Raw genomic sequence first — 25,050 nt, 5'->3', positions numbered from 1 at the left:
ATGTGTTTATAATTATAAAGTGGTGTGAAGAAAAAAGAGTTCTAAGATTGAAAGGTTGTGTGTAGAGCGTTTTATTAAAAATGTTATCATCTTACAAACAGTTTTTTTTTATAAAAGTCTATGAAGATAATTTTGGCAGTGCGGTAAAACTGTCACTTTACACTCGTCTGTGCGTAAAATGCTCAGGCGACTGTAAATACAGTCTTTCAATAGGTGTCAATTGTACGTTAATTTGACATTTACATGTCAGGAGGCCAAAAAGTAATTTACACAATTTTCCTCGAGTTACATTAATCACATTTGTATAGTGTAATAATTAGCCCCTAAGAGAGCCAAGAAAAGAACAAGACGAGCATGTAATTTATCGTGTGTTGTCCAAATTACATAAATCATGTCTTGGCACAAAATCACAGACAATTTTATTGACCCTAAACCGAAAATAGTTCATTGTCCTGGAACCCAAATTCCAGACGATTTTTAAACACGAATTTATTTTTTCTCCAAATTAGGATGTTCAAAGTGTCACAAAAATATAAAGGCGAACAAACGCTGTCAGAATGAATCGCTGTACTCTCCGAATTAGCATTTTAAGCGGCGATCTGTATTCATACACTAGAAGATGAAAATATTTCGTATATTTACATAATACGAAACACCCACTAATGCATTACCAACAACTTCCAATTCAATTTGACCGCAACCGCAAGAGTTTTTGTAGTTTCAACGTTTGGTCTCAATTATTAATTAGACGATGTATGGCCCTTTTGCTTGCAATTTTTATGTTATGCGTACAGACCGTTCGTTTTACGGAAAAAACTAAGCGAAAGCAATGAAATAAAAAACTTTTCCCTAAAGCAACAACTTTTAGCTTCTGGATGCGTAATAAAAAAATTTGCAAGTGTTTCTATAACATAACGAATAAGTCATTCTCCCAACAATGCTTCTTCAACCAGTTATTTGTAACATATCATTCCGGAATGTGTAAACAAAAAATAAAAAACCTGCAAGTGCTTAAGATGAGTAATGGGATTACATAACGATACGTAAGTGCACGCCAAGATGTATAATAATGAAAGGAGCAAAAGGAAATAAAATGAGACTTGAAGTAGGAATGTGAACTATAAAATTTGAAGAGATTTATCCCAAGTTTTGAAATAAACTGCTGGAGGAGTGTTTGGGAGAAATATAAATAATGTAGAACTAAATTTCTAACTTTCGTTCGTTAATAATTAATAAATCCCATTTACTTTGTAGCAATGAAATATTAATATAATGTAAAAAAAAAGAAAATTTATACGTGGTGTATTTTTTTAATATTTATACAGGGTACGCTAAAAATCGCGCCCCAAAGAAAAATGCCATATAAGGTAAAATATCAGGAACATGAAAAAAATGTTAAAAAAAAATTATCTATAAAAGTTTCAAAGTTATGAGAGTTTAAATTGCACTTTGACTATTTATTTCTATTGTAAAAATAATTTTCCAAGTTTCTTTGCACAGGCTATTAAAAGAGGAAACAAGAAAGCTGTAACTCTGTTTAATGTTATTTGTGGCTTTATTGGCAAAATTTTTGTACCTTTACTAAATAATTGTAAAAAAACATATACAAGATCATCAGTATTAAATAGACATAAAAAATGTCAAATGTCAAAAAAAAACGTCAAAATTTTTTTACAGCTAGAATTTTTAAAAATTTTGCCATGTTGCTGGTATCTTATCTTACTTGAAACTTTTCTCTGGGGCGCGAGTTTTGGCGCACGCTGTATTGGTAAAAAGTGAATAAAGTAGTAAACAGAAACAATAAAAAAATGTTATATACTTTATTTTTAAACATGTTAACTTAAATATCGATGTTTTAAAACAGAGATTGTGAGATTGAATAGAACATGAAAATAATTACCATTCGAGATTGTTTGATTACTTTTTCACACCATCTGAGCCACCAAACCGAATATAACTTCCAGCACATAAACCCATCTTAAAATTTCACACAAATAAACACATTCGTATATGAATCAAAATTTTATGGTTTCCTTACAGTTCCAATTATTATCATAAATGATTTTACGACAAGATATTTTATGTTACAATCCGTAAAACGCGAACACCATAAATTTATTATAAAAACATGGACATTAGACATTATACAAGTTACAAAGTCCCATTCATAATTAAATGTATGTCAACATGGAGGAAAAAAAGTGGAAAAAACTGTGTCATCTAATAAGAATTTTAAAGTCAAGGTTGTCCTACGCACACTTTTAAACGGCTATGCTAATTAGTAATTATGAACGACAATAAACACTTCCGCAAAACTTTATGCACCTTCTTAGGCGAAAAAACGTTAGAGGGGCCACCTTATTAAGCAACAACAATCATAAAAATGTTTATTAAGAAGTGTAGCCCCAGAATCGGGACTTAATTTTGTCATATTGGCACACATTTCAGTGATTTTAATACCAACCTCCAACAACGAAACACCCTCAAAGTATACAAAATTTTTGAAATTTAAAGCAAAATATAGGTTTGTTATGTTCATTACTCGTATTATCGAGCGTAGTTCTACAATTGCATACTTTTTTCACATTTTACATACTTTGACTTTTTTTGACATATGTCATAATTGTCAGATCAATTACGTGATAGTGTGAGACCGGCTTTACCAGTAAACAAACCAAAGGAAATAATTTGTTTGAAATTCGAGCAGCAATAACCTCGATAAGATAATATCCATAACAAATTGCCGGCCTTTGTTAGCCAGACACGCTTTTAGTTTTTTCTCCGACGTGTTTTCCTTGACATTGGCAGTGTTGGCGAAGACCAGAACACAGCAAGAATACGGGCTTTGTGCCAAGGGCCCCAGACATGTCACATCTTCGGCGTCTCTTTGTTTCAGAGACAATAAAACAGAAAATAACCGGAATTTGTACGAAAATAAATAAAGCAAACACGAACGAGTTAATGCATCGAAATGGATCGATGATAAGCCTAATGTCGGTTAAATTGAATGTGGTGCACATCATGATAAAAAATTACTTGTTCGAAGGCATTTTCACAATGTAGCAAAGCCAAGTTGCCAGGGAAACATCATTCATTATTCCAACAAAACGTAAAAATATCGAAATTATTCTCTCGTCACATAAAATCATTATCATAAACGTGAAATTGCGCTAAATAGTAATTATCACATGGCAAAGGGCAAGACAAAGGGTTGTGCACGACAATCAAGGGTGGCTTTGTAACCGGCACCGTCACTAGATCGAAAAAATTGGCGATTTTTAAATAAGTCAAACATCAGACTCACCTGGCACTGTACGCAGACAAACACAGGATTCCAAAAAACACGAAAAAAATGATTACAAACGGCAATGGCGTCAGAAGATGCTAAATTATGTATGCTTGTTGATAAAGCACGTACCCCTTGAAACACGCATGACCGACATTTTGTTTAAAAATTGCGACGGCAGCGACACCTACCAAATCATCGATACAATCCCTGTAATACCGACGCAAAAAAATGTTAATTTCACACCGAAATTACCAAATTTGTTAATATATTCATTTCTACCAAAACGAAAATTTCATTACTAACACAAAAATCAATTTCGTCTGCAAATACTCATCTCTGAAAACGTAGAAATCGTCACGAAGTAATACGTTCTCTATTTTACCGACTGAGCGGTGCGCAAAACAGACACGCATTCTGTCAACAAATTTCAAAGCGGGAAAATGGGAAACGATATAAAACTTCCCGTAGTTCAGCGAAAAGACCTTCAAACGAACCAAAAGTCGTTGCTAAATGAGTCAAAGGAGCACCTACGTAAGATGCACTTGCCAACAAGGCCCTTTTTATTGTTTTTTTGTAGTCTATGAGATCGACAAGATTTCCCAGCGAGTGGCTTCAATCACCCAACAAATTGACCACATTGAACATAAATTGAAACATTTCAGTCGAAATATCGACTATTACACGTTGATAATAACCGTAAGTACGTGAAACTAGAAAACCAAAAGTTTACATTTTCCATATCTTCTTGTAGGAGATGTCAAACACTTTACACCAACTTGAAATTGAAGAAGTCAATGCAAGTCTTTCACGTGAAAATTACATAGAAAAAGGAAAACGGTATTTAGAACTTCTTGAAGTGGATGGTGGACTTGATCTGGGTAGAATACAGATTTTTGTAATAATCTCTTAACATGTTTTTGGTAGATGAAGACTGTGAAGAATATTCTGCAGCCAGCATTGCAAATTTACAAAAGAGACTAGAGTTACTAAACAGCGAAGTTACTTTAAATGAAGAATACATTTCCAAAAAGGCGGAGCAGTTATCTTCAGATTAGTTATCAATTAATTTTATTAATAAGTAACAAAAATAGCATTAATTACAATGTAAATTGAAACGAGTTCATTTGATTTAATTGTTGTTCAAGTAACTCGGATTTTTCTTTCACAGTAGCTTCTAATTTGTTATTTTCCTCTATAATTTTTTTGATTTTGGCGTTAAGGTTTTTTTTAAGGCATCTCAATTCTTTCCCACGTAAACTGTTCACAATTTCCTGCATTGAAGTGGGCCATCTGGAAGGTAATTATTAACTCAACAGTAAAATAGGCACAATTTATACCTTTTTTCCAAATCACTACATTCAAGTTTCCTCACATTTTTAAGCTTTTCGTTGATATTTTGCGACTCCCAAAACCCGGAAAGGTTATCCCGTAATTTCGCCGCGATAAGCTCGCGCAAATTATTCGTAATTTCGCCTGGATTGGGCCCAATTACGGGGACAACTTCCCCCACATCCCGAACACTGCAACAAGGAAACAGCTAAATCCCGGATTCGGTTCGGCATCCCGGGGTGATGAGGAAGAGCAGTCAGGCCGGGACTGGTGCAATATGAATGAAATAAACATATTTGCACAAATCACGACCCAACTGACTGTTCCATCGTCGAAAATGTGATGCGAGAAGCGACGAAAGTAAATGCAGGTGTCAAAATGGAAACGAGAAAGAGCCGTTACAAAGAATTTCAACAAAGCTTAGGGCATTGACATCTCGTACCTGACGCCTGAAGGGATTTCGTCCGCTAGTTTATGAAGAGTGACCAACGCCAAGTTGGGATCATCTTTGTGCACGCTCATTGCGGAAAAGACACGAAAATGATCGTTGGAAGCGTCGCATGCGACGAAAACACGTTATTCGGCGGATTTCGCGCGATCAAAGAACAAACAACAAGTTTTAAAACGATTTAGCGAATCTGATCAAGTCAAAAAATTGACATGCGCATTTGTCACTCAGCCGGTAATGCAAATATCTACTTTTTTGTTAAAGAAAAATCCGTTAAAATTTTTGGAACGCAACTTGTATCAATTAATTGTTGCGACAAAATCAAAAGCTAAAACTAAACCAGTTAGACACAAAAAAGTTTTTTTCTAAGAAATTTGTTTGGTAGATTGTATGTCCCCCTCGGCGGATAATAAAAACCTACTTTTTTGTTTAGGAAAAAGCCATTAAAATTTTTGGAACAAAGTATCAATTAAATGCTAAAAAATCACAAGCAAAAACTAAACCATCAGTCAAACACAAAACAATTTCCTAATATTTTTTTTATAAATTGTAATTGTAAATGTTTCTACTTGGTTACGACAGTAGATCTAGTGGACGAACCAATGGTAGTTTATTTGTGAACACGTGCTTGTTTATAATAAAAATTAAAATGTTTCAATTTTGAATATTGTTAGAAATTTGTTAAAAGTAATATTTACATGATCTAAGTGATTACCTCATTTGAAAAAAATGAATTTACTCAAAGAGGTGCGTAATTTACTTTGAGGTTACACTCTAATGATTTTTTTCAAAAGGAAGAAGAAATAAGTGAAAACTCTTCTGATGATAATTTCACCGATGAAGAATCGACGCAACAGCCCCCAAATAAACGCAAATCAAAGGATGACACCACCGGTAAATTAAAAAAGGTGAAATACGAGGACATAACCTCAAAGTCAGAAAAGCCGAAAAATGAGCTTTACAAGCCCCCCACGGTAGAGGAATTGAACGATTTAAAAGAGACACAGAATTTGTACAATAACAATTTGTTTCGTCTACAAATTGAAGAATTAATCAAGGAAGTAAAAATTAAAAACAAACATAGAAATGCGTTTCAAGCTTGGTATCACTCTTTTCAAACTTTGTTGAGTGAATTGCCAGAATTTAGTGTTTTATTATCCGATATTAAGACAAAAAAGAAGAAAAAGTTGTCAGAAGTCGACAAATTTGTTAACGGAATTGCAAACGAGGCCCTGAAAAGCGATCAGGATTTCACTGTGAAGTTTACAAAACCTGAAAAAAGCGAATTTTTTGGTTTAGACGCAATAAATGCCCTGCCGGGCCCCAAACTGCGCGTGAATGTTAATCTAACAATGCCTCGAGAATGTTTCAACGTTAAAGACTACCTAAATAACAGATATTTTGTAAAACGTTATTATTTTCTTGCTTATGTCTCCTATTACATAAAAGAAAAAAATCTAACCGGCGAGATTGAGTGGATTTATCACAATAATAACAAGCTTTTACCGGTCCTGCAAATTAAACTGCATGAAAAAATAGCAATTAAAATTTTTGCGACCCCTACCGATAATTACTTCAAACTTTCGCGCTTCTTGCCGGACATAAACAACGTTAAAGTCGATGTTTTCAACGTGGGGGCTATCACCGAGGCTTCGACAATCTACTACAATGCTTCGCTAGCCCACGATGTCACTCTGAGTTTAAACAATTCATTTATTCGGGACATTTTGTCTGAATTGACAAACGCGCAAGAAGCAGTCAAATTGATTTATGTGTGGCTGGTGCAAAGGGGGCTCAATGAGGGCTTGGGGGCCTTCACCGAAGAACTGATGCTCTATTTCATCACTTATTTATTCACGAAGAAGAAAATCAACAAGTACATGAGCTCGTATCAAATCATTCGGAATTTTTGGAATTTTATCAGCGAGTCAGATTTGAGTAAAACTCCTCTGAGTCTGAATGATGACTCAAAACAGGAGGTTTTGGAGTCGTTTAGGGAAAATTTCGATGTGGTGTTGTTGGATCGGAGTGTCAGTTACAACGTTGCCGCGTTTCTCAATTTGCAATTTTATAAAAAAATAAAAAATGAGTGCGAAATTGCTTTTAAACTTCTCGACGATGGGGGCATAAATTCGTTTCATTCACTTTTTATCACTAAATTACCACCCGAGCTTCAGTATGATTTGCTTCTCAATGTTAAAAGTGACAAAAATTTCGATAAAATTGTCGAAAAAATGAGTAACAAGGACCGGATGACATTTTCTGGACACTTTGAACTATTCGTTGTAAAATATATACAGGGTGTGTTAGAAAGAGGGTTAAACAAGAGAGCCACACTTATCGTCCCACTTGTGAAACCAAGTCAACTTGATAAAATCTCATTTGGGATTAATTTAGACCAAAGTACTGCTTTCCACATTTTGGAAAAAGGCCCCGCCCTCAATGACCCCCAAGAGAGGGAATTTAAGGAGTTTTGGGGGAAATTGGCCACCGACCGGCGGTTCAAAGACGGTTCCGTGTGCGTCGCTGTTTATTTCGAGACTGAAACAATCAAACAAAGGCGGGAAATAATTAAAACCATTGTTGATTGGGTCGTTTCCAAAAAACTCGGCTTGGAATACAAGCTTCACTACGACGAGTTTGAAGAGCTATTGGTTAATAGGAAAGTGGCCGCCCCTTATCCCACGGGAACCAATGAGGATTGTTGCTTGCGAGCAATCGCAGCGAGTGACGATTTAGGGAAAAAATTACGAAGTCTCGAAATGCCGTTAACAATCACCGGAGTTCAAGGAATTTCCGATATTTTTAGTTTCACAGAGGTTTTCCCCCCGATTTCCACCAATTACAGAAGCGGAAGTCTCGTAACTCCGCCCTTGGAAAACAATATTGTCCTCAATGAGAAAAAACGCGGGATTGTCCCAAGATACGTCAAGCCCATCGAGTGTGTCTTGCAATTAGGTAATTAAATTAAATTAAATCAACCATTTTGTAATCATTTTCACAGAACATAGTTCAAAATGGCCGAAAAACCTCACCGCCATTCGCCACATGAAAACCGCCTTCTATTTAGAAATCTCGAAACAGTTATCCAAGAAGCACAAGATTGTCTCGAGTGTCAAACCCGACTTTTTCGACGTTTTGTACGAAGGTTACGTCTTCAGATACCGTCTGTATCTCTCGCGGGAGGTGGGGCTTCTCAAACGCGAATCGACCAATAACGGCGTGACAACATACAAAGACACGCCCACAAGCAGGGAGATGGAAATGACACTGAGTGTTTTACCACGTGTGATGGGTGCCCTTAAGGGCATCCAGTCGCAATTTCCAAGCTACGGCCCTAGCACAGCCCTGATAAAGCGATGGCTAAGGTCACAACTCATCGATAATTACCACTTCCCCGATCACGTGATTAACTTATTAAACGCGTCGTTGTATCTCCACCAATCATCATGTGGGGCAGCGGCCACGCCCCAAATCGGATTTTTGAGGTTCCTGAAGTTTTTTACAGAGCTTCAGTGGGATATTCAGGCGATTGTGGTCAATTTTAACAATGAAATCACAAGTGAGTATGGATTTTACGAAATTTATTGCGAATTAATTAAATGTTTCAGAAGAGACACTTGCGGAAATCGACTCAAAACTCCTCCAAAATCGCGAAGCTTGTCCCGATTTGGTTATAGCGATGCCCTACGACGGTTGCGAGTCCCTTTTTACCAAAAAAGGGCCCTCTAAATTGATTTTGAGGAGGGTCAAACAGCTTGCAAGTGAGACTTTAAATTGTTTTGGGCAAATCATCAAAGAGGAGAGTTTTATTTCAATCAAAAGTTTATTTATTCCGAATCTTGAGGGTTACGATATTATTATTTATTTGCGCCCCCTTTTAAACCCCGTACGGCACGAGCAAGTGTCTGGGGACGGTAGTGAAGGACAAATTGTGTTAGAAGAATTTAATAAAAATGAAAGCACGAAAATTCCAATCACTGGATTTAATCCGATTCAATTGTATTTAACCGAATTGCGCAATAATTATGGAAATTTCGCAAATTTTTTCCATGACAGTTACGGAGGAAATTTTATTGGGGTTTTATGGATACCTAAAGCCTTAGAAAGTAGAGATTTCAAGGTGAGGTTTTGAAGCTGTTTTTTTGATTTATTAGTGTTTATTTTTAGGTGTCTTATGTAAGTGGACGAAAACTTGTTAATGAAAAATTAGAATTGAATGTCGACGCTTTGATTGAAGATTTTTATATAGTAGGAAAAGGCTTAGTCAAATCTATTGATAAAAAGAAATAAAGTTTTTTAAACAATTATTACTTATTATTTCTGACATTACAAACCATAACAAAAACTAAGATTTAACTTTTTTCAGTCCCAATGTGCTCAATGACCAGTTTTTCACTACTATATAGTTGACCTATAACCACCTAAAAAAATTAGGTCAATTACGAATAAAACATAAATTAATTGTAATACTTGTCTTTTGATTATATTTAAATTGCGAGCCCCTTCATCCATTTTCTGTTTTATAGTTTCCTGGTCTGTCAACTGTCTATTCTCTCGAAAACTGTCCCGTATTTTCCTCAATGCATAGTGTCTGAAAAATAGCCCCCATGAAAACTCTATTTAACAAAAAATGCTCATACCTAAAATTATAAGTCGGAAATTTCTTAGACTCCCGAATCAACGATTTATATAACTGCAACGCTTGTCTTTTACTCATTTTCAACTTTTTCCGAAAACGAGTCAATCGAACATAACCTAAAAAAAATGAGGTTATGCCAATTGACGTTTGACTTAACCCCAAAAAATGCGTTAGCTTGTTGTGAAAAGTTGAAAAGACGCGTTTTCGCCATGTCGGACGCTTGGGAAGAGATCCAGGCCATCAAAAGCAAGCGCAACATCCTCCGCGAGCGGCTAGAAAAGCGCAAAAAGGAGCGCCAGGACATCCTCGGTTCGAGTCTCAACTCGTCGCCCGTGCACCTGTCCGACAGCCCCCATGCAGCGACCGGGAACAGCGAAGAGGCGAAAAGGCCCGAGGAGGGCGAAATCGACTTGGTCAAAATCGACCCAGAGTTGGAGAAAGAGCTGTTGAAGGCTCTGAGCGAAGTCACCCTCCAGGTCCCCACGACGTCCACCGAACTGGTGGATTCGTTGAAACTGACTCTGAAACGACACGCCTCACATAAGGAAGTTTGTAATCTGTTACAAAAATTCTCAACCCAGAAGTTGATCGCCATCAAGGATGGCGTCAAAGAGGGGAAGAACGTGGTAGAGGTGACTTTTATAGATGTGACCAAAGTGAACGCAATGATTGCTGAGTTTTTACCAGAGAAGAGTGGTAACGACGTGAGGGAAACCCTGAAACGGAAGAGGTGTGACTCTGAGAAGACTGAAGATGAAGAGAAGAGAAAAAAGGAGAAGAAAGAACCCAAAGCTGATATAATGGTACCTGTTTTATGAAACTGTCTCAATTTAATCAATTTTACGTTTTTAGTCGTTGTTATCAATGCCCTCAACGAAGGAGAAAGAAAGTAAAAAACTGGGGGAAGAAATTCTAGATTTGTTGAGTAAACCAACAGCTAAGGAGCGTTCGTTGGCCGAGCGATTCAGGTCTCAGGGGGGCAAACAACTGATGGAGTTTTGCCCCCATGGAACTCGGGCTGATTGCGAGCGAAACGGCATAACAGAATGCAAAAAATTACATTTCAAAAAAATCATCCAAAAGCACACAGATGAAGCTTTAGGCGATTGTTCCTTCCTCAATACATGTTTCCACATGGACACTTGCAAATATGTGCATTATGAAGTCGATCGGTGTGGCCAAACCGAGGGCGTAGCCCCTGCAACAACCGCCATTTCAGTAGCCCCAAAAGAGAGCACAACTCTGTACCCCCCACAATGGGTCCAGTGCGATCTACGCTATCTAGATATGACTGTTTTAGGAAAATTTGCTGTGATTATGGCCGACCCCCCTTGGGACATCCACATGGAGCTCCCGTACGGGACAATGTCAGACGACGAGATGCGACAGTTGGGGATCCCCCAGCTCCAAGACGAGGGCCTGATCTTCCTCTGGGTGACAGGCCGGGCCATGGAATTGGGGCGCGAGTGTTTGCAATTGTGGGGCTACGAACGCGTGGATGAGATAATTTGGGTTAAAACGAACCAATTGCAGCGTATCATCAGAACGGGGCGCACGGGGCATTGGTTGAACCATGGCAAAGAGCATTGTCTTGTCGGGATGAAAGGCAACCCCCAGAACCTCAACAGGGGGCTAGACTCTGACGTGATTGTGGCCGAAGTCCGCGCGACGAGTCACAAACCTGATGAAATCTACGGAATGATCGAGAGACTCTCACCCGGGACGCGGAAAATAGAGCTGTTCGGGCGCCCCCATAACATTCAACCCAATTGGATCACATTGGGCAACCAAGTGGACGGGATTAAACTAGTCGATGCTGAATTAATCGAGAATTTCAAAAAACGGTATCCGACGGGGAATTGCATGGGGCCCCCCAGTGACACGAACCACTAATGATTATTTTGTTTATGTTTTGGTGGAGTGTTTGCGACTTTTTACCTTATTGACGTTTAGTTTAGTGACTTTAATTGCGTGCAGTTGATGACAACAATCAGCTGATTTTGACAGATGTCAGAATTGACAAAATGGCGATTGGAAGTTTTACGAGTTTTTAGACAAAGGAACGTTCGATTTAAGAGAAAAAGAATAAACGGTTTTGATTTGTTATTTGTTGTGTATTATTGTTGAGTAAAGACTGTTTTTTATTAATTGCGCAAAATGCTGACGCTCAACGTGGTTCCTGAACGTTCTTTGGGCTGTGAACAGTGGGAGTTTATTGTAGGTGGGTTCTTTTTTCTTTATTATTTTTATTGCGCGTAACATGGTTGACATCGTTTTTGCAATGGGACGATGTTACGACAACACTAGTTGAAAATCTGACCCTTTTTACGTAACGCTAATTGGTTTGGGCGACCTTCAAATTTGTAAAAGTTTTCATTTCTAATTTTCTCTTTTCAGGAATGCATTTTTCCCAGGCTATTGCAATTATTCAGTCCCAAGTGGGCAACATAAAGAATGTACAAGTCCTCTATAACGATACTGTAAGCAAAAACAAACTACAAATCCAAATGTACTCAAAATAATTTTTCAGAACCCTTTAGACATAGATCTTGTTCTTAATCTACCCCAAGACGGCATCAGATTGTTTTTTGACCCAATCTCACAACGGTTAAAAATCATCGAAATCTACTGTATGAAATTAGTAAAATTAAAATACTGGTAATTTTGTGCCTCCCTGTTATGTAATTTTTTCTCAATTTTGGGATTGCAGTAACCTTCCATTTAATTCACCCGAAGTACTGCCATCAATCGAACAAATTGAACACTCATTTGGTGCCACTCATCCAGGAGTATATGATTCAGAGAAAGAGTTATTCATATTGAATTTTCGAGGACTTTCCTTCTATTTTCCAGTAGAATCAAAATTCCAGTCTGGAAACACCCATAATTTGGGTAAGGCCGCCCACGGTAACCAAGGGTCAAATTCACTTTTCGTACGTGAAATAACAGGTTCCCTTCAATTCCCCCCAGGGAGCTCGCCCCTAGTTTCCCGCATGACAATATACTACGGTTCGAACATTGAGCAGGCCTGCGCCCCCGAACTGCCCCTGTCTTGCTACCACGGCCAGTTGTACCTCCAAAAGGCCGAGATACTGAGAGGAGAGTGCTACACGAAAGGAGTCAAACTCAGCCTTCTTGCAGGTAATGAGAAAATTCAAATTTGTCCGATTTCCTGGATTTGTAAAACGGAATGTTCAATATTTTAGTTATTACCAATCAGAACAAGTTAAACGAGAGGTTTAGTAAGTTTCGATTTCGCCACTCTAACGCTCTGATTTGTTGTGATTAACGCATTAACCCCCTTGAAAGCAAAATCCATGTCTCTGACTGTCTTGACTGAACCAATTTTAGGCTCAAACAGCCGTCGCATGGACTCGAAGATCCAGTTCGATCGGGAGATCCTCCTGGGGCACACCGCCCAAGACGTGGCCACGGCGCTGGGAGCCCCCAATGAGGTGTTCTACAAGAGCGAGGACAAGATGCGGATTCACACCCCCAATGCCTTGCGTCGCGACACCGACACTAAGAGCGACTATTTCTTCAACTATTTCACGTTGGGATTGGTAAATTGTCTTTTGTGTGTCTTGGGTGTCAAATAGTTGAATTTTTCCCCTTTTGAAGGACGTCCTGTTCGATGCTCGTTCGCATCTGGTGAAAAAATTGGTCATGCATACCAACTATCCAGGCCATTACAATTTCAACATTTACATGAGATGCGAATTCAAGTTGGCGCTGAATGGGACTGATATCGACGCCTACTGTCATTGGGATGATATTTGTAAACAATTGACTCCCAGTGAGCGACCAGTTGTTTTGAACAGGGCCAGTTCGACCAACACGACGAACCCCTTCGGGAGCACCCTGTGCTACGGGTATCAGGACATCATCTTTGAGGTGAGTTGAAGAAATAAGTTTCCGATTGGAGAGTGCTATGACTTTGAAATTATTTTGGCAACACTGACTGTCAAATCCAAACGTCACACTTTTATAGTCAATTGTCATTCATTTGCGAAAGGCGGCCATCACTTGACAATCTAATATCTCCAAAAATTCTGAAATTCGGTGTCACCAACTTTATTAATGTTTGTAACTAAACTATTGGCAACACTGAATTATTGTGATGATTAGTCAACATCAAAAATCTCGCAAATCTTCTCAAAACATGCTTAAACGCTCGAAAAAGACAAAAATCTTTTTTTTAATTCTGTAATTTTTGCCTTGTTTTTAACGAAATTTTGAAAAATATTTACGTTTTACCTGAGAAACGAACTAAAAGACCTAAGAAAAGCAAACATAATGAGTGGATTTTGTGTTTTCCTTTGGTTTGTTTTAGCAAAATCTCGCAAAAAACTGAGATTTTGGTTCAAAAAATGTGCTTAAAGACTTAAAAAGGCAAAATAACACCATTTTCGACCAAATTTTGTGTTTTTCGGCTTATTTTTTGTCAATAAATCACGAGCTATAAACCGAATAAAACATTGTTATGACAAAATCTTGCAAATAAAAAGTCCTTAATTCAAAAACGAACTGAATCGAGTGCGAAACAAGTTAAAATAATACCAATTTCATTCTAATTTGAAATTTTTTTACTAGTTTTAGCACAATTTTTCGTTTTTGTCTATTTCAAAAACGTGCTTAAACATTCTAAAAATGCAAAAATAATACAATTTTTCACCTAATTTGGTAAGTGTCGGTTTGTTTTTAATGAAATTCTCAAAATAGTTCTTGTTTCTGGCTAAAAAAACGCTCTGAAAAGGTAAATTTAGTGATTTTTAACTCAGTTTAGTGAAATCTCATAAAAAAAAAGAAACAAATAAAACCATTTTCTCTACTAATTTGGTAATGCTTTGACTTATTTTTGAGCAAGTGTCGAAATAATTGAGTTTCTGGTAATAAACCGTTCCGAGTGCCAAAAATCGACCAAAACCTCGAGAAAAATAAAAAACAAATTAAATTTTAACATTGATCCATTATTTACATTTCTAGAGGTCTTACAGACTTTTTAAAAAATGCATAAGATGTTATTGGGTCAAATTTAAAAAAATACGAATTTTTTGAGTTTTCGAAGGTGAGCGGTAGTAAAATGGTAAAAATAGTCAATTTACCTTAAATCATAAAAACGCTTGAAATATGGTTTTCTAGACGTAAAATTACGCGCTGAACACGATGCAACAAGTTAAAATACTCTACGATGCATAGTTTTTGAGATATTGAGTAATAAAGTTAAGAATCTTAAGGCTAGAAGCATAAGCACCGATTTTGACCAAAAAATGCAAAAAACAATGTTATCATTTTTGAACAAATTAACTATATCAGTATTTAAAAAGCGAATTTTGTTCCTTGACAATTACGCAAAAAAGTTAATTTTACTAAACGTTTAGACGAATCCTCAAATTAAAAAAAAATATTCTGGATTTATCATTTTTCTGCTGTAACTGCAATTAGATTTCTAAAAAATCATCAGATATGAGAACTTTCACCAGACTGACAACACTGGTTGAGTGGTTACCTAAAAAACTGTGACGTTTATATTTGACAGTCATTATTACCAAATTAAGATTTCAAATTTACAACTGACAAAATAAGATTGCTAAAAATTTTTTTTTTTAATTTTGTGTGTTTAGGTGATGCCCAACAACTTGATTGCCTCTTTGAGCGTGTATGGTGATGGTAGGCCGTACCAGAGCGAGTCGGAGCACGCGTGACAGAGGCTATCTGCCACTTACCTCATTCTAGCAAACAGGTACTGGCAACCGTAAGAATTTAATCCACTAAATCCCTAGTTTACAACATGTACAGTTAACGTCAATATCAAGTAGGAGAATAGCCACGGATTCATAGCTTAATTGTAAGGTAAATCTAGTTAATTGAGAAAATTAACCAAAAAAAAATTCAAAAGTGTGATGAAAACCAAAAAAATTACAAACGAAAAAATTGGTAAAAAAAAAGCGAGCCCTGGCCTTTAGTATAATTAGCCTTGTGAAATGTGAGCTTAAGGGGCGCAGGGCGATGTGTTCAATTTCGTTTTTTGCCATTGGAAGTTTTCCTGTAAATATTTCAACTTTTTGTCCAACATAATGGTTTCAAACCAAAGAAAAAAAGGTTTTTATAGAATCTTAATTGAGTTGGGTTCAGGACGTTGCGTTTTCAGTTTGTGAGCGTTTTAAGCAATAAGTGTGTAGTAATTTATGTTTAATTTATGTAACGAAGAACCTGAACGGTTTTTTAATTTAGACATTACTATAAGTAATGAGGTTTTTCCAGTACATCAATTTATATATTATTGTATCAATAAAATATTACCGTAAGTTAAGTCATACTGATCTGGAAGTGTTCGATTCTGGTTTGTTGTTTGCTTCATTTCAAAATAAAACAGTCGAACTTGCGTTTAGTGCATTTGTTTCGTGATTAACATTGCCAGTACATTCGGGGATTCCCAGTTTTAAACGACACGCAATGCAAGTTCCACTGTTGGTGTGACCAGCGTTTATATTTATTTATGTGATTTAAGCTCTAATTGAGACACTATATTTTTATATTTAATCATAATCATTTCAGATCTCATAAGGCTTTAGTTATAAAAGAAAAAGAAAAATGTGATTCATGTCATTTATACAAATAAAAAACTTCAAAAACCCGTTTATTAACAATTATTAAAAATATATCTCTATGTATTGCACTATTTTGAAGGATTGTCTGACAAAAATTGGTCCAATTCACTTTCGTCAAAATCTACCTGAATTTCCTCAAGTAAGGCACTTGGCTGCTTCTTGGGAAGATCTAACTCTGTAAGAAAACATTAAAAGTTGACGAAAACAATGAAACACCACGTACTAGGAATAGTCCCCAAATTTTTATAAATCTCCAAGTCGCTCTTGAAAGCCTCGTGAAACACTTGTTGGCGCTCTTCCAGTTCTTTCTTCTTTTTCATTTCAAATTCTGCAACTGCTTCCTCATGTTTCTCCTTCAGAGACGCCTCATACGCCTTTAAAGACTCTACAAAAGCAATATTAACACAAACAGAATATCTCACAGTCACCAAATACCGTCTTTCCGTACTTTGTACTGTTGCAAATGATATCTGTGTTGCTTCTTCATATTTTCAAACTCAACAGTTTCAATCAAGTCCTCCAACTCCACTAACTTCCCCTCAACTTCATTAAAGCTATCATAGATTTTCTCAATTTGTTTTGTACAATTAACAATATTTAAATTTAAGTTAGAGTGGGCCAACAGATGTGTCATCACACTTAAACTCTTCTTATCACGTTCAATCTTGTTGGTGATTTTGGCGATTTCAGTCGCCGCTTCTTCGGCCTTTTTGGCATTTTCTTCATTCTGGTTGTGTAAGGCTTGCCATTCGGCCTGATAGTGGCTCAAAATCTCACTGCCAGCGCTCAAATTCGCCTCGCATTGCACGGCCCCCTTATCGCTACTTGTACTAAACAGAGGTACGGTTTTAGTGACATTTAACAGTTTATCTTTGATTGACGACAGCATTTCGTCTGCTACTCGCCGATTTCATCGTCAAAAACGTGTTTTTTGCTGGAAAAGTAAACAAAAACGCTGTTTACGTCGCCCACACTTGACAGAAATCAGATGTTTTTGACGTTCTGTTGACGTTGTTACTGGCGGCAAATTCAAACGCGCTAATTAATTTTTGCTTTATTGCTAAACATTTTTAGTTTATCTTTGATTAACGACAAGATTTCGTTGCTACTTGCCGATTTCATCGCGTTTTTGCTAGAAAAGTAAACAAAAGCAGAAATGTTTTAGACGTTGTCATTGTCAAGAACGTGGCGCCCTCTGCGCGGGAAATTCAACTCGAATAAATTAAATTTTGATTTATTGCTTAAAAATTAAGTTTAAAATTTATTCGGGGGAGCTCGCGTACTGCTCGGCTGCTTGTCTCTCCAACTCCTGGTAGAAATTCTCATTCGAGTTGCTGTATTGCTCCAACGCTTGAATTTCCAACTCTTCGGAGACGCTAGTGGAGACTCGGTGCTCCTCGAGCACTTCTTCTTCCACCTGATTTTCGCTTTCACTCGTGATGGCCGTCCCCAAGAGCCGATTCACGAGTGGGTTCTGCGTGACCCAACTCGAAGTAAAGACTTGCGTGGGGTAATAGGATGTCACACTTGGGGTGATCCACCTTTGAACGGGGGAATAAAAGTACGCTTGTTGGACGCAGGGGTGGATGGTGGTCCGCGTTTGGTACCTAGAGTCTGGTGGAAGGTGGACTGTCTTTTGTAATTTTTGTTTCGGGTCTTCTTGGCCCGGTTTCTGATTCAGAATCGTGTAATTTGTGAAGCTTTCTTGGCTAGTCGAGGAGGTTTCGTCTCGGTTATGGTCACATTTGAACGAGAGTTTGCGACTTGGGGAGAGACCTTGGAGGACCTCGGAGTACAAAATCTCATTCGAGATTGGCTCACTAGGAGGGGGAGGCTCGTTACTACTGCTCAAAAATTTCGCTATTGAACTAATTTGCTCCTTGAAGGCGTTTGACAGTTGCTGCAAAAATTGTGAAATTTATACTGTTTCTGTTTTTTTCATCAAATTACACCTCCAACTGGTCGAAATCCTTAGTAATGGAGATGTTTCGGAACCATTCGTAGTCGTACCCCGAGTCATTGTTAAAAAGGAAGATGTTGCTCATCGGCGAAGTGAAGAAATTGACTATGATTTGATCGGTTTTGACGCGTGGTTCCCCGAATTGGTAAAACTCGCTGTTCCAGATGTTTCTAACTCTGTCTTCGGTGATTTGTATTTTCAAAATCTTGTCTTCGAAGCCGGAGACGTTGAGTAAAGGAGACTCGTATCGTCCTTCAATCCTGGAAAAATCATCTTCAGGCTTTTCTATAACCGAAATTTGGTCTTATTTTGCGTCAAACTCCCCCTCTTCGACTTACTCAAAAACCACTTGTACAACTCCCTCACTTCGGGCATCTCCCAGGCTTCGGTGGGCTCGCTACTCGGTGACAGATGTGTCTCATTGAACGAACTATTCGCAGCATATGACATTTCCCTCGACTCATTGTAGACGCAGTTCACATATTGAGCCAATCTGCTCCTCGGAATGCTCTCTCTGACGGTCCGAGGCCTAAATCGGTGCAACTTCTGACTTTGCAAAAACCTCTCAGTCAAGTGTAATTCCTGCCAACCAACGGTTATTCCCCCAATGTTTGCCCACAAAGAGGCTCTTACCAAGTTACTCGCGTGGAATGCATTTGGCACGTTCGCCCAGGTTCGATCGGCACTGAAAGAAACGCTCTCATATGCCTCTTTCAGACGTTCCCTTACGTTCATGTCAACATGTGCAAGTTGTCAAGGAAAAATGCGATTCGATTTTTCGTCAACAACGACGTGCCTTCTTTGTATTGCAAGGAATTTGACGGCCTTTTAAGCGACACGTGGAGATTACAATAAAGGTGGTTTACGACAATTTGGGGGTTTTTTACCTTAATGCTTCGAAATTTTGAGACCAGAATAAACGAAATTCGAATTTTTCGCGAAAAAATTTAAACGAAAGTGACGCATGTCATGTAACGTCAAGGGCCCAAAACTGTTAGAAAAGACGACTCAAATAGTTAAAATTAGATAAATAGAAAGTAAAAGAAGACTGGGCTTGTGGTTTTGTCTTAAGGCTATAATATAAGGTATAATAAATTATTTTGTCTGATTATTGTTGCTATTTATTAAAACTCTCATAGATAAAAAATAAACTTAGATTCCTACAAGGTACGCATTTTTTCGAAAAAAAATGGTCAGGTCTACTAAACAAGGGAGATTCGATAGAAGTACTATTCCAACAAAATTAGCTTATTTTTCATTTCACGTCAAATGTTTCTGCTTCTAGTTTTCTAATAATAATAACTGAAAATTATTATGCTAATTACATGATAAAGATGATCATAATCCGTCCTTTGCTTGGGTTGGTACAAGGGCAGGTAGAGACCCTCGATCCTCCAAAATATATTTATTAATATTTTAAAAACAACAGTGTTTTATTACATGGTGTTTGTTGAATTTGTTAAGAATTAATATTTTGTAATAAATACCAAAACCMTAAAACGAATYTTTWGGTCTACCGYTAAATATCGTGACTTTTACATCAATCACAATATCTCAAAAACTAAACACTTTTTTAAAAAAAGGCCAACGTATCGGTCTATAGAATATTCTTTTAAATTATCTTACAAAAACCAAAATTGATTACTTGAAAAATGTCTGAGTAAAGTTGTTTTCAAGTTCACCATTTATGCATTTTTGTTCTTTTTTTAAAAGTATTAAATTTTTTTAGAAAAATCTCAACGTATCGGCCTGTAGATTTAAAAAACCTTTGTTTTGATGTATAATACATGAAATTCTGTTGCATATTAAGAGAGTAATCTTGTTTTCAATATACTAACGTCTCGAATCGTTGGTCGCGGACACCCTTAAGGCTCTCAACCAATATTTGGAAAGCATTAATTCTTCTAATTAAATGAAACTTGAAATTTTTCACACTTACCTGGGCATTGATCAGGTACATTTCATGATTTTTTGGTAATTTTTCATTTACAAACAGCCAAAAAAAAGTATTTTCTCCCAAAATGTTGAATTCAAATTTTTATACTGACCTACGCAGATTCACTTCCTGTAATTGTTTACGAAAATCAGAAAAAAATACGAATTAGATTTTGAATTAAACGTAATTTTCCATTTTAACTTTGAAATCATTTTTATTTATGACCTGCTTCTTGTGCCATCGTAAATTTAGGTGACAATGGGGAACTGTAATTGGGGTAAGATTCCAAGATTTACAACAATAAAAGACTTCAAAGTAGTCGGCTACCAATAAATGATTCTTTTGTTGGCAAATTATACCACTGTCATAAATCACGGGTCTGGTTTGTGTTTAAATAAAGAAAGCGATTATTTAGCTAACCAAGTCAAAATTTATAATTGTGATATCAAAGTTTGATGCGCTAGCAGGTTCAGATTCATTTAGTATAAAAACTTTATAAGTAAATTAACAGAAAGTATTCATAAAACACAGAAAATGTTACGGCTTCATTTATTATCAAAAAAATTTAGAAAAATTCGCAAATATACGTTATCAATAATTAGTTAGGTATATGATATATCGCCAGTTTTAATTAATTTTGGAGGAAGGAGGCGAGTCTTTCTTGTACCGAGTGAATAAAAAGTATAGAACCAAGCATTTTTTGCATAAACTAATTACTTTACAAAAAGAATTATTAGTCCTGTTTAAAGTACCTACTATAAAAATCTTATCACTTTTCAAGATTAAAATTTTTCGAAATATTTTTTAGTTTTCAAGTTTTTCAAAAAAAAAAAAAATTAAATTCGAATTTAAAATAAGGTCATAATTCGAGCGAGTATTAGGGTGCGAAAATTTAATAGACCGAGATATAAAATTCGTGTTTTTAATTTTAATATTACTTGCACTTGAGTGCAAAAAAAACTCAAATTGATTTTTTATAGTGTAATTTGGCCTGTTAATAAATGCCAGATTTTTGACGTTGTTTTTGTCACAATTCACAATTTCATAATTGTCAGGCATCTTCTAGCAAGTTTTTCCATTTCGTTCACTGACTATGACACTGCACTGGCAAGACCACCAAATAAGACATTTCTTTTGATAGTTTTCTAACCTTTTTGGGAACAACCTTTTTCACATTATGTAAATCTCTGAAAAAACTTTATAAGTAAATTAAATTAACAGAAAGTATTCATAAAACACAGAAAATGTTACGGCTTCATTTGTTATCAAAAAAATTTTGAAAAATTCTCAAATATACGCTATCAATAATTAGTTAGGTATGTATGATACATCGCCAGTTTTAATTAATTTGAAGTTGCGATTTATCAAGTGCGCCCCACCCGGTATATGGGAACATATATGACAATTTTGTTTTTGACAATTTGCGTTTTCAAGTGTAAATGAGCAATTTTATTAAATTCAGAAATAATTATGAAGTTTGTCAAAATAATATTAAAATTGACAAAATGCCAAGAGAAGTGTTTTCTATAAAACACGTCGTCAATCAAATCGTATTTTATAACTACATAAACATTTATTTTGACATTTTGTTAATTTTGACAATTTTCTTTAAAACATTTTTTAGATTTCTGATCCAAATTTAATGATGGAAAAAATTTTGAAAACAACACGAATTTTATAGTTCATTAAAAATCTGGGTCTATTAAATTTTCGCTCTCTAACGGTCGCTCGAATTTTAAACTATGACCTTAATTTTTAAATTGTCTATAAAAGCTACATGTATTCTAATCAAAAAAAAAAATCAATACGTATATCTACAGGGCGATTCAGCTTGACGATCTGGCGATGCAACCCAAAAAACAAATTTCATTTACGCCTTTGATCCAATTTAAATTAGGATTTGCAAGTTGAATCCGAGTTATCATCTTATGTCACTCTGACATTAGTGCCATTCAGTTCTCGCGGAATGATAGAGAAAATAGAATAGTCTCTTCGATGTAAACCCAACACAAAATGTATGAAAGAATAAAACATTAAAGATAGGCAAACAGTTTATTTATAAATCATAAATTGCTTGTCAAAGCACTGTCAGAGCAACATAAGATAACTTTGATTGCAAATGCAAATCGTAATTAAAATTAGATCAAGACGTAAATGAAATTTGTTTTTTGGGTTGCATCGCCAGAACGTTGGGCTCATTATCTTATCTGAATCACCCTGTATAAAAAAGTAAATTGTGTTTGTACTCATACTTAAATAAAATAAAAGTAGATTGGATTATACCGTTCCAAAAATTTGCATGTGCTCTGGGATTACCAGCAGGACAAGACGCATCTATACAGTGTGTGTCAGAACTCGCGAAAAATTTCAAGTACAGTTAAATCGTTTTGCTAAGACCTACTAAAAATTTTATTACTTTTAAGTTAAATGCGGTATTGTTGAGAGTAAACCATAGGGTGAACATATCATAAATCAGTGGAACCCACCGGGCCGAGAAACGAAGGAAACAGGTCAGTTTTTAACAGGGTCGGATTATTTGCTTTTTTCTTCTCTGAAAGGGAAGAAACCAGTTGCTTTCCAAATTCTGTAATCTTCTCTAATTAAGTATACCTATTCTATTTTCTATGGTATGTCCTTTTGCATTTCATGTATAATTGTTATTGAAGTCAAGTAATTCTTTTAAGAAATTTGAAAAGGCAGGTGACTAATTACAAGTTATTATTAAAATGGGGCAGGTAACCTTTTGGGAATTTTAGGAAAAACAAACACTTTTAAGCAGGTAATTTTGCAAAACTTTAATACTTTCTTTTCAATTTGTTTTGAACTTTCGTGAGTGACTATTAATTTTCTTTTAAGCCTCCGTAAGTGATTGTTGCTTTACAAATTTTTTTGAAATATGTGAAATGGTGGGGTCCCACCGATTTTGACAACATCGAGTCATCAGAATTGGTGGAAGAAAATGAGGACATTGTAATGATTAGTTCCGCATCAAATGAAGAAGGCCCCGCTAATCGAAAAAGTTATACTTATGTGGCCATATATTTATTTCAATTGTTTTTTTTATACCTGTAATAAAATTATCAGTAATTTATTGGTATTATTATTATTATGTCTTATGACAATGTGCAATTATACCGGTGTAACCAGCAAAAGAGTATCAACAAAAAATTTTTAATGATAGCTGGTTAAAATAGTACAGTAAACAGTGGTCATTTTTACTACAAAAAAACTCTTTATTTGCTTTAATTAGTATGCATGTACTCTTTATTTGTTTTAAGTAAACAAAGAGTTTTTGTTTATTGTAATTAGAACAAAGAAGGTGCAATTGACCACTTTTAAGCAAAAGAAGAGTTTTAAAACAAATATTTTTATAAAAATGCAATTTTAAGTAAGATTAACATGCATTTCTCCTATATGGAGCAATGCTTGATTAGCAAACCATAACTTCAAAAAATTATATCTTGAAAACTACTCGCTATATTTTCTTGAAAATTTGGATTACAACTAATAAAGCGATGCTCTAGACGTTGGTAATGATGAAAAAAAAATTACTCGTAGGGCTTTTCTTAGATTATTTCGATTTACTTCGAACTTCTTCCAACACTGTTCAAAGAAAAGTTTGCCAATATTTAATTTAAAATTTTATATAATTCTAAAGGGCAAGGCCATCCCTTTAGAATGGTCTTTATTTTAAGGAAATCGGCCTAATAGTTATTGAGTAATGATTTTTTAAAGTTAAAGTATTTTAAATTCATTTAAATTAGAAAAAAATTATTTTGTTCAAAGTGTGTAGACTTTTTAATTTTTTTTAGTGCATTTGATTTGTCTTACTGACGAACAAAATAATATAAAATTTGTCAAGTTGTCACGACATGACTTTTTTTTTGTCGCCCTATGTTATCTTATAAGTTATAACAAAAGAGTTTTACCGCTCTAATATTCTGGGAAAACCCTCATTAGAAATAATCCCATTTTGTTGGTCAATAGGCAAAATTTTGCAGGCATAGAGATTATACGAAATTTTAGAGCGCAAGTTGATATACAGGTACTTGCAACCCCAAATTTCCATCATTTTATTTTGACTGTCTTGAGTAAAAGTTGTCAAATCTGTGTGTCCGATTTTGGTTTTGAATTAGCATTTTTGTGGACTTTTTTATTAGTAAAATAGTATTAGATTAGTGTAGTTAATGTTTTTATAGTGTTAGTGTGTATATAATTATCAATAACTTTTGAGATGGGTTGTGTAAAACGAAGATTGTGCCGAAAAAAATGCAACAGAAGAAAGTTAATTAAGAAGTGGATTCATAAAATTAAAATGCAAGTACAAAAAAACCTGGTCTTCTACTTCCAAATGTATGAAACGACTACATCGGTTAAGTTCGGAAAATCTTTGGGATGAGTTCGGAAAGCAACTTTCAGAATTAATACTCAATAAAAAACATTTTTTTTAATTAGAGGTCATTTTTAGTTCATAGTCTTTAATTCAAGAAATTGTGATAGTAGGTTGCCATTAAAAATTTTTTTTTGCTAAACTCGAAAACTAGGTATTATTTATTCTTGAAAAACGATCACATTTTATAGTACTTTACACTGCACTAATTTTTTTTTTTTTGTAAAGTAGTTAGTTTATGCAAAAAACGGTTAGTTCCATACTTTTTATTCACTCGGTATGTATACAGGGTGTTAAAAAAAGATTGCAAAATACTTAAGGAGATAATAGAATGGACCAAAATAAACAAAAAAGTCTTAATAAACATATTTCCGAAACCTTTACTTCCTGAAATATTCTACAATCTTTTTTTTAACATCATGCATTTATGAATTTTTTTACAGTA

At 35.6% G+C, this 25,050-nt stretch overlaps 9 protein-coding genes across 11 annotated transcripts in view; 4 read left to right on the top strand and 5 right to left on the bottom strand.

Annotated features, from left to right (window-relative positions):
* Window positions 1–3,457, bottom strand: part of LOC123011086 (heterogeneous nuclear ribonucleoprotein K) — a 48,107-nt gene extending 44,650 nt beyond the window's left edge. Inside the window, exon 1 of one of the 2 annotated variants that reach the window (XM_044408364.1) lies at window positions 3,305–3,457. The gene's annotated coding sequence lies outside the window, so the exon portion shown is untranslated. The remainder of the gene's footprint in view (window positions 1–3,304) is intronic. The other variant, XM_044408366.1, reaches the window with a different exon arrangement.
* Window positions 3,458–3,666: 209 nt separating this feature from the next.
* LOC123011097 lies at window positions 3,667–4,437 on the top strand. The gene is made up of 4 exons (XM_044408384.1): window positions 3,667–3,820; window positions 3,867–3,985; window positions 4,041–4,167; window positions 4,214–4,437. The coding sequence occupies exons 1-4, from the start codon at window positions 3,730–3,732 to the stop codon at window positions 4,342–4,344; spliced, it is 468 nt and encodes a 155-aa protein (XP_044264319.1). The 5' UTR covers window positions 3,667–3,729; the 3' UTR covers window positions 4,345–4,437.
* On the bottom strand, window positions 4,341–5,299 carry LOC123011098. The gene is made up of 3 exons (XM_044408385.1): window positions 5,061–5,299; window positions 4,627–4,809; window positions 4,341–4,579 (listed from the first exon to the last, which is right to left on the bottom strand). Exons 1-3 carry the CDS (start codon window positions 5,138–5,140, stop codon window positions 4,387–4,389), a joined length of 456 nt encoding a protein of 151 aa, XP_044264320.1. The 5' UTR covers window positions 5,141–5,299; the 3' UTR covers window positions 4,341–4,386.
* A 376-nt stretch (window positions 5,300–5,675) lies between these two features.
* Window positions 5,676–9,376, top strand: LOC123012060 (nucleolar protein 6). The gene is made up of 5 exons (XM_044409840.1): window positions 5,676–5,813; window positions 5,861–8,024; window positions 8,071–8,628; window positions 8,678–9,189; window positions 9,237–9,376. Exons 1-5 carry the CDS (start codon window positions 5,796–5,798, stop codon window positions 9,357–9,359), a joined length of 3,375 nt encoding a protein of 1,124 aa, XP_044265775.1. The 5' UTR covers window positions 5,676–5,795; the 3' UTR covers window positions 9,360–9,376.
* On the bottom strand, window positions 9,362–11,621 carry LOC123012067 (protein bcn92). Its single transcript, XM_044409846.1, has 3 exons — window positions 9,710–11,621; window positions 9,540–9,660; window positions 9,362–9,490 (listed from the first exon to the last, which is right to left on the bottom strand). The coding sequence occupies exons 1-3, from the start codon at window positions 9,784–9,786 to the stop codon at window positions 9,422–9,424; spliced, it is 267 nt and encodes an 88-aa protein (XP_044265781.1). The 5' UTR covers window positions 9,787–11,621; the 3' UTR covers window positions 9,362–9,421.
* LOC123012061 (N6-adenosine-methyltransferase catalytic subunit) lies at window positions 9,738–11,814 on the top strand. The gene is made up of 2 exons (XM_044409841.1): window positions 9,738–10,511; window positions 10,561–11,814. The coding sequence occupies exons 1-2, from the start codon at window positions 9,834–9,836 to the stop codon at window positions 11,599–11,601; spliced, it is 1,719 nt and encodes a 572-aa protein (XP_044265776.1). The 5' UTR covers window positions 9,738–9,833; the 3' UTR covers window positions 11,602–11,814.
* On the top strand, window positions 11,642–16,345 carry LOC123012064 (PHAF1 protein CG7083). 2 transcript variants are annotated; one of them, XM_044409843.1, is made up of 8 exons: window positions 11,642–11,929; window positions 12,106–12,188; window positions 12,239–12,366; window positions 12,419–12,600; window positions 12,658–12,849; window positions 13,060–13,271; window positions 13,330–13,602; window positions 15,333–16,345. In XM_044409843.1, the coding sequence occupies exons 1-8, from the start codon at window positions 11,866–11,868 to the stop codon at window positions 15,411–15,413; spliced, it is 1,215 nt and encodes a 404-aa protein (XP_044265778.1). In that variant the 5' UTR covers window positions 11,642–11,865; the 3' UTR covers window positions 15,414–16,345. The 2 variants fall into 2 exon arrangements, with proteins under 2 accessions (XP_044265778.1, XP_044265779.1); XM_044409844.1 differs by lacking the exon at window positions 11,642–11,929 and adding an exon at window positions 11,941–12,050.
* On the bottom strand, window positions 16,332–17,340 carry LOC123012065 (dysbindin). Its single transcript, XM_044409845.1, has 3 exons — window positions 16,755–17,340; window positions 16,543–16,704; window positions 16,332–16,494 (listed from the first exon to the last, which is right to left on the bottom strand). The coding sequence occupies exons 1-3, from the start codon at window positions 17,206–17,208 to the stop codon at window positions 16,388–16,390; spliced, it is 723 nt and encodes a 240-aa protein (XP_044265780.1). The 5' UTR covers window positions 17,209–17,340; the 3' UTR covers window positions 16,332–16,387.
* Window positions 17,341–17,538: 198 nt separating this feature from the next.
* LOC123012062 lies at window positions 17,539–19,258 on the bottom strand. Its single transcript, XM_044409842.1, has 4 exons — window positions 18,913–19,258; window positions 18,618–18,861; window positions 18,272–18,564; window positions 17,539–18,219 (listed from the first exon to the last, which is right to left on the bottom strand). The coding sequence occupies exons 1-4, from the start codon at window positions 19,012–19,014 to the stop codon at window positions 17,581–17,583; spliced, it is 1,278 nt and encodes a 425-aa protein (XP_044265777.1). The 5' UTR covers window positions 19,015–19,258; the 3' UTR covers window positions 17,539–17,580.
* Window positions 19,259–25,050: the final 5,792 nt, after the last annotated feature.

Source organism: Tribolium madens, unplaced genomic scaffold, assembly GCF_015345945.1.
Source record: "Tribolium madens isolate multiple individuals breed KSU strain unplaced genomic scaffold, Tmad_KSU_1.1 Scaffold_91;HRSCAF=231;Tcas5.2_LG7, whole genome shotgun sequence".
Classification (NCBI taxonomy): Eukaryota; Metazoa; Arthropoda; class Insecta; order Coleoptera; family Tenebrionidae; genus Tribolium; species Tribolium madens.
The sequence above is the reverse complement of the archived record's forward strand: the minus strand, read 5'-3'. Positions and strand labels throughout refer to the sequence as shown.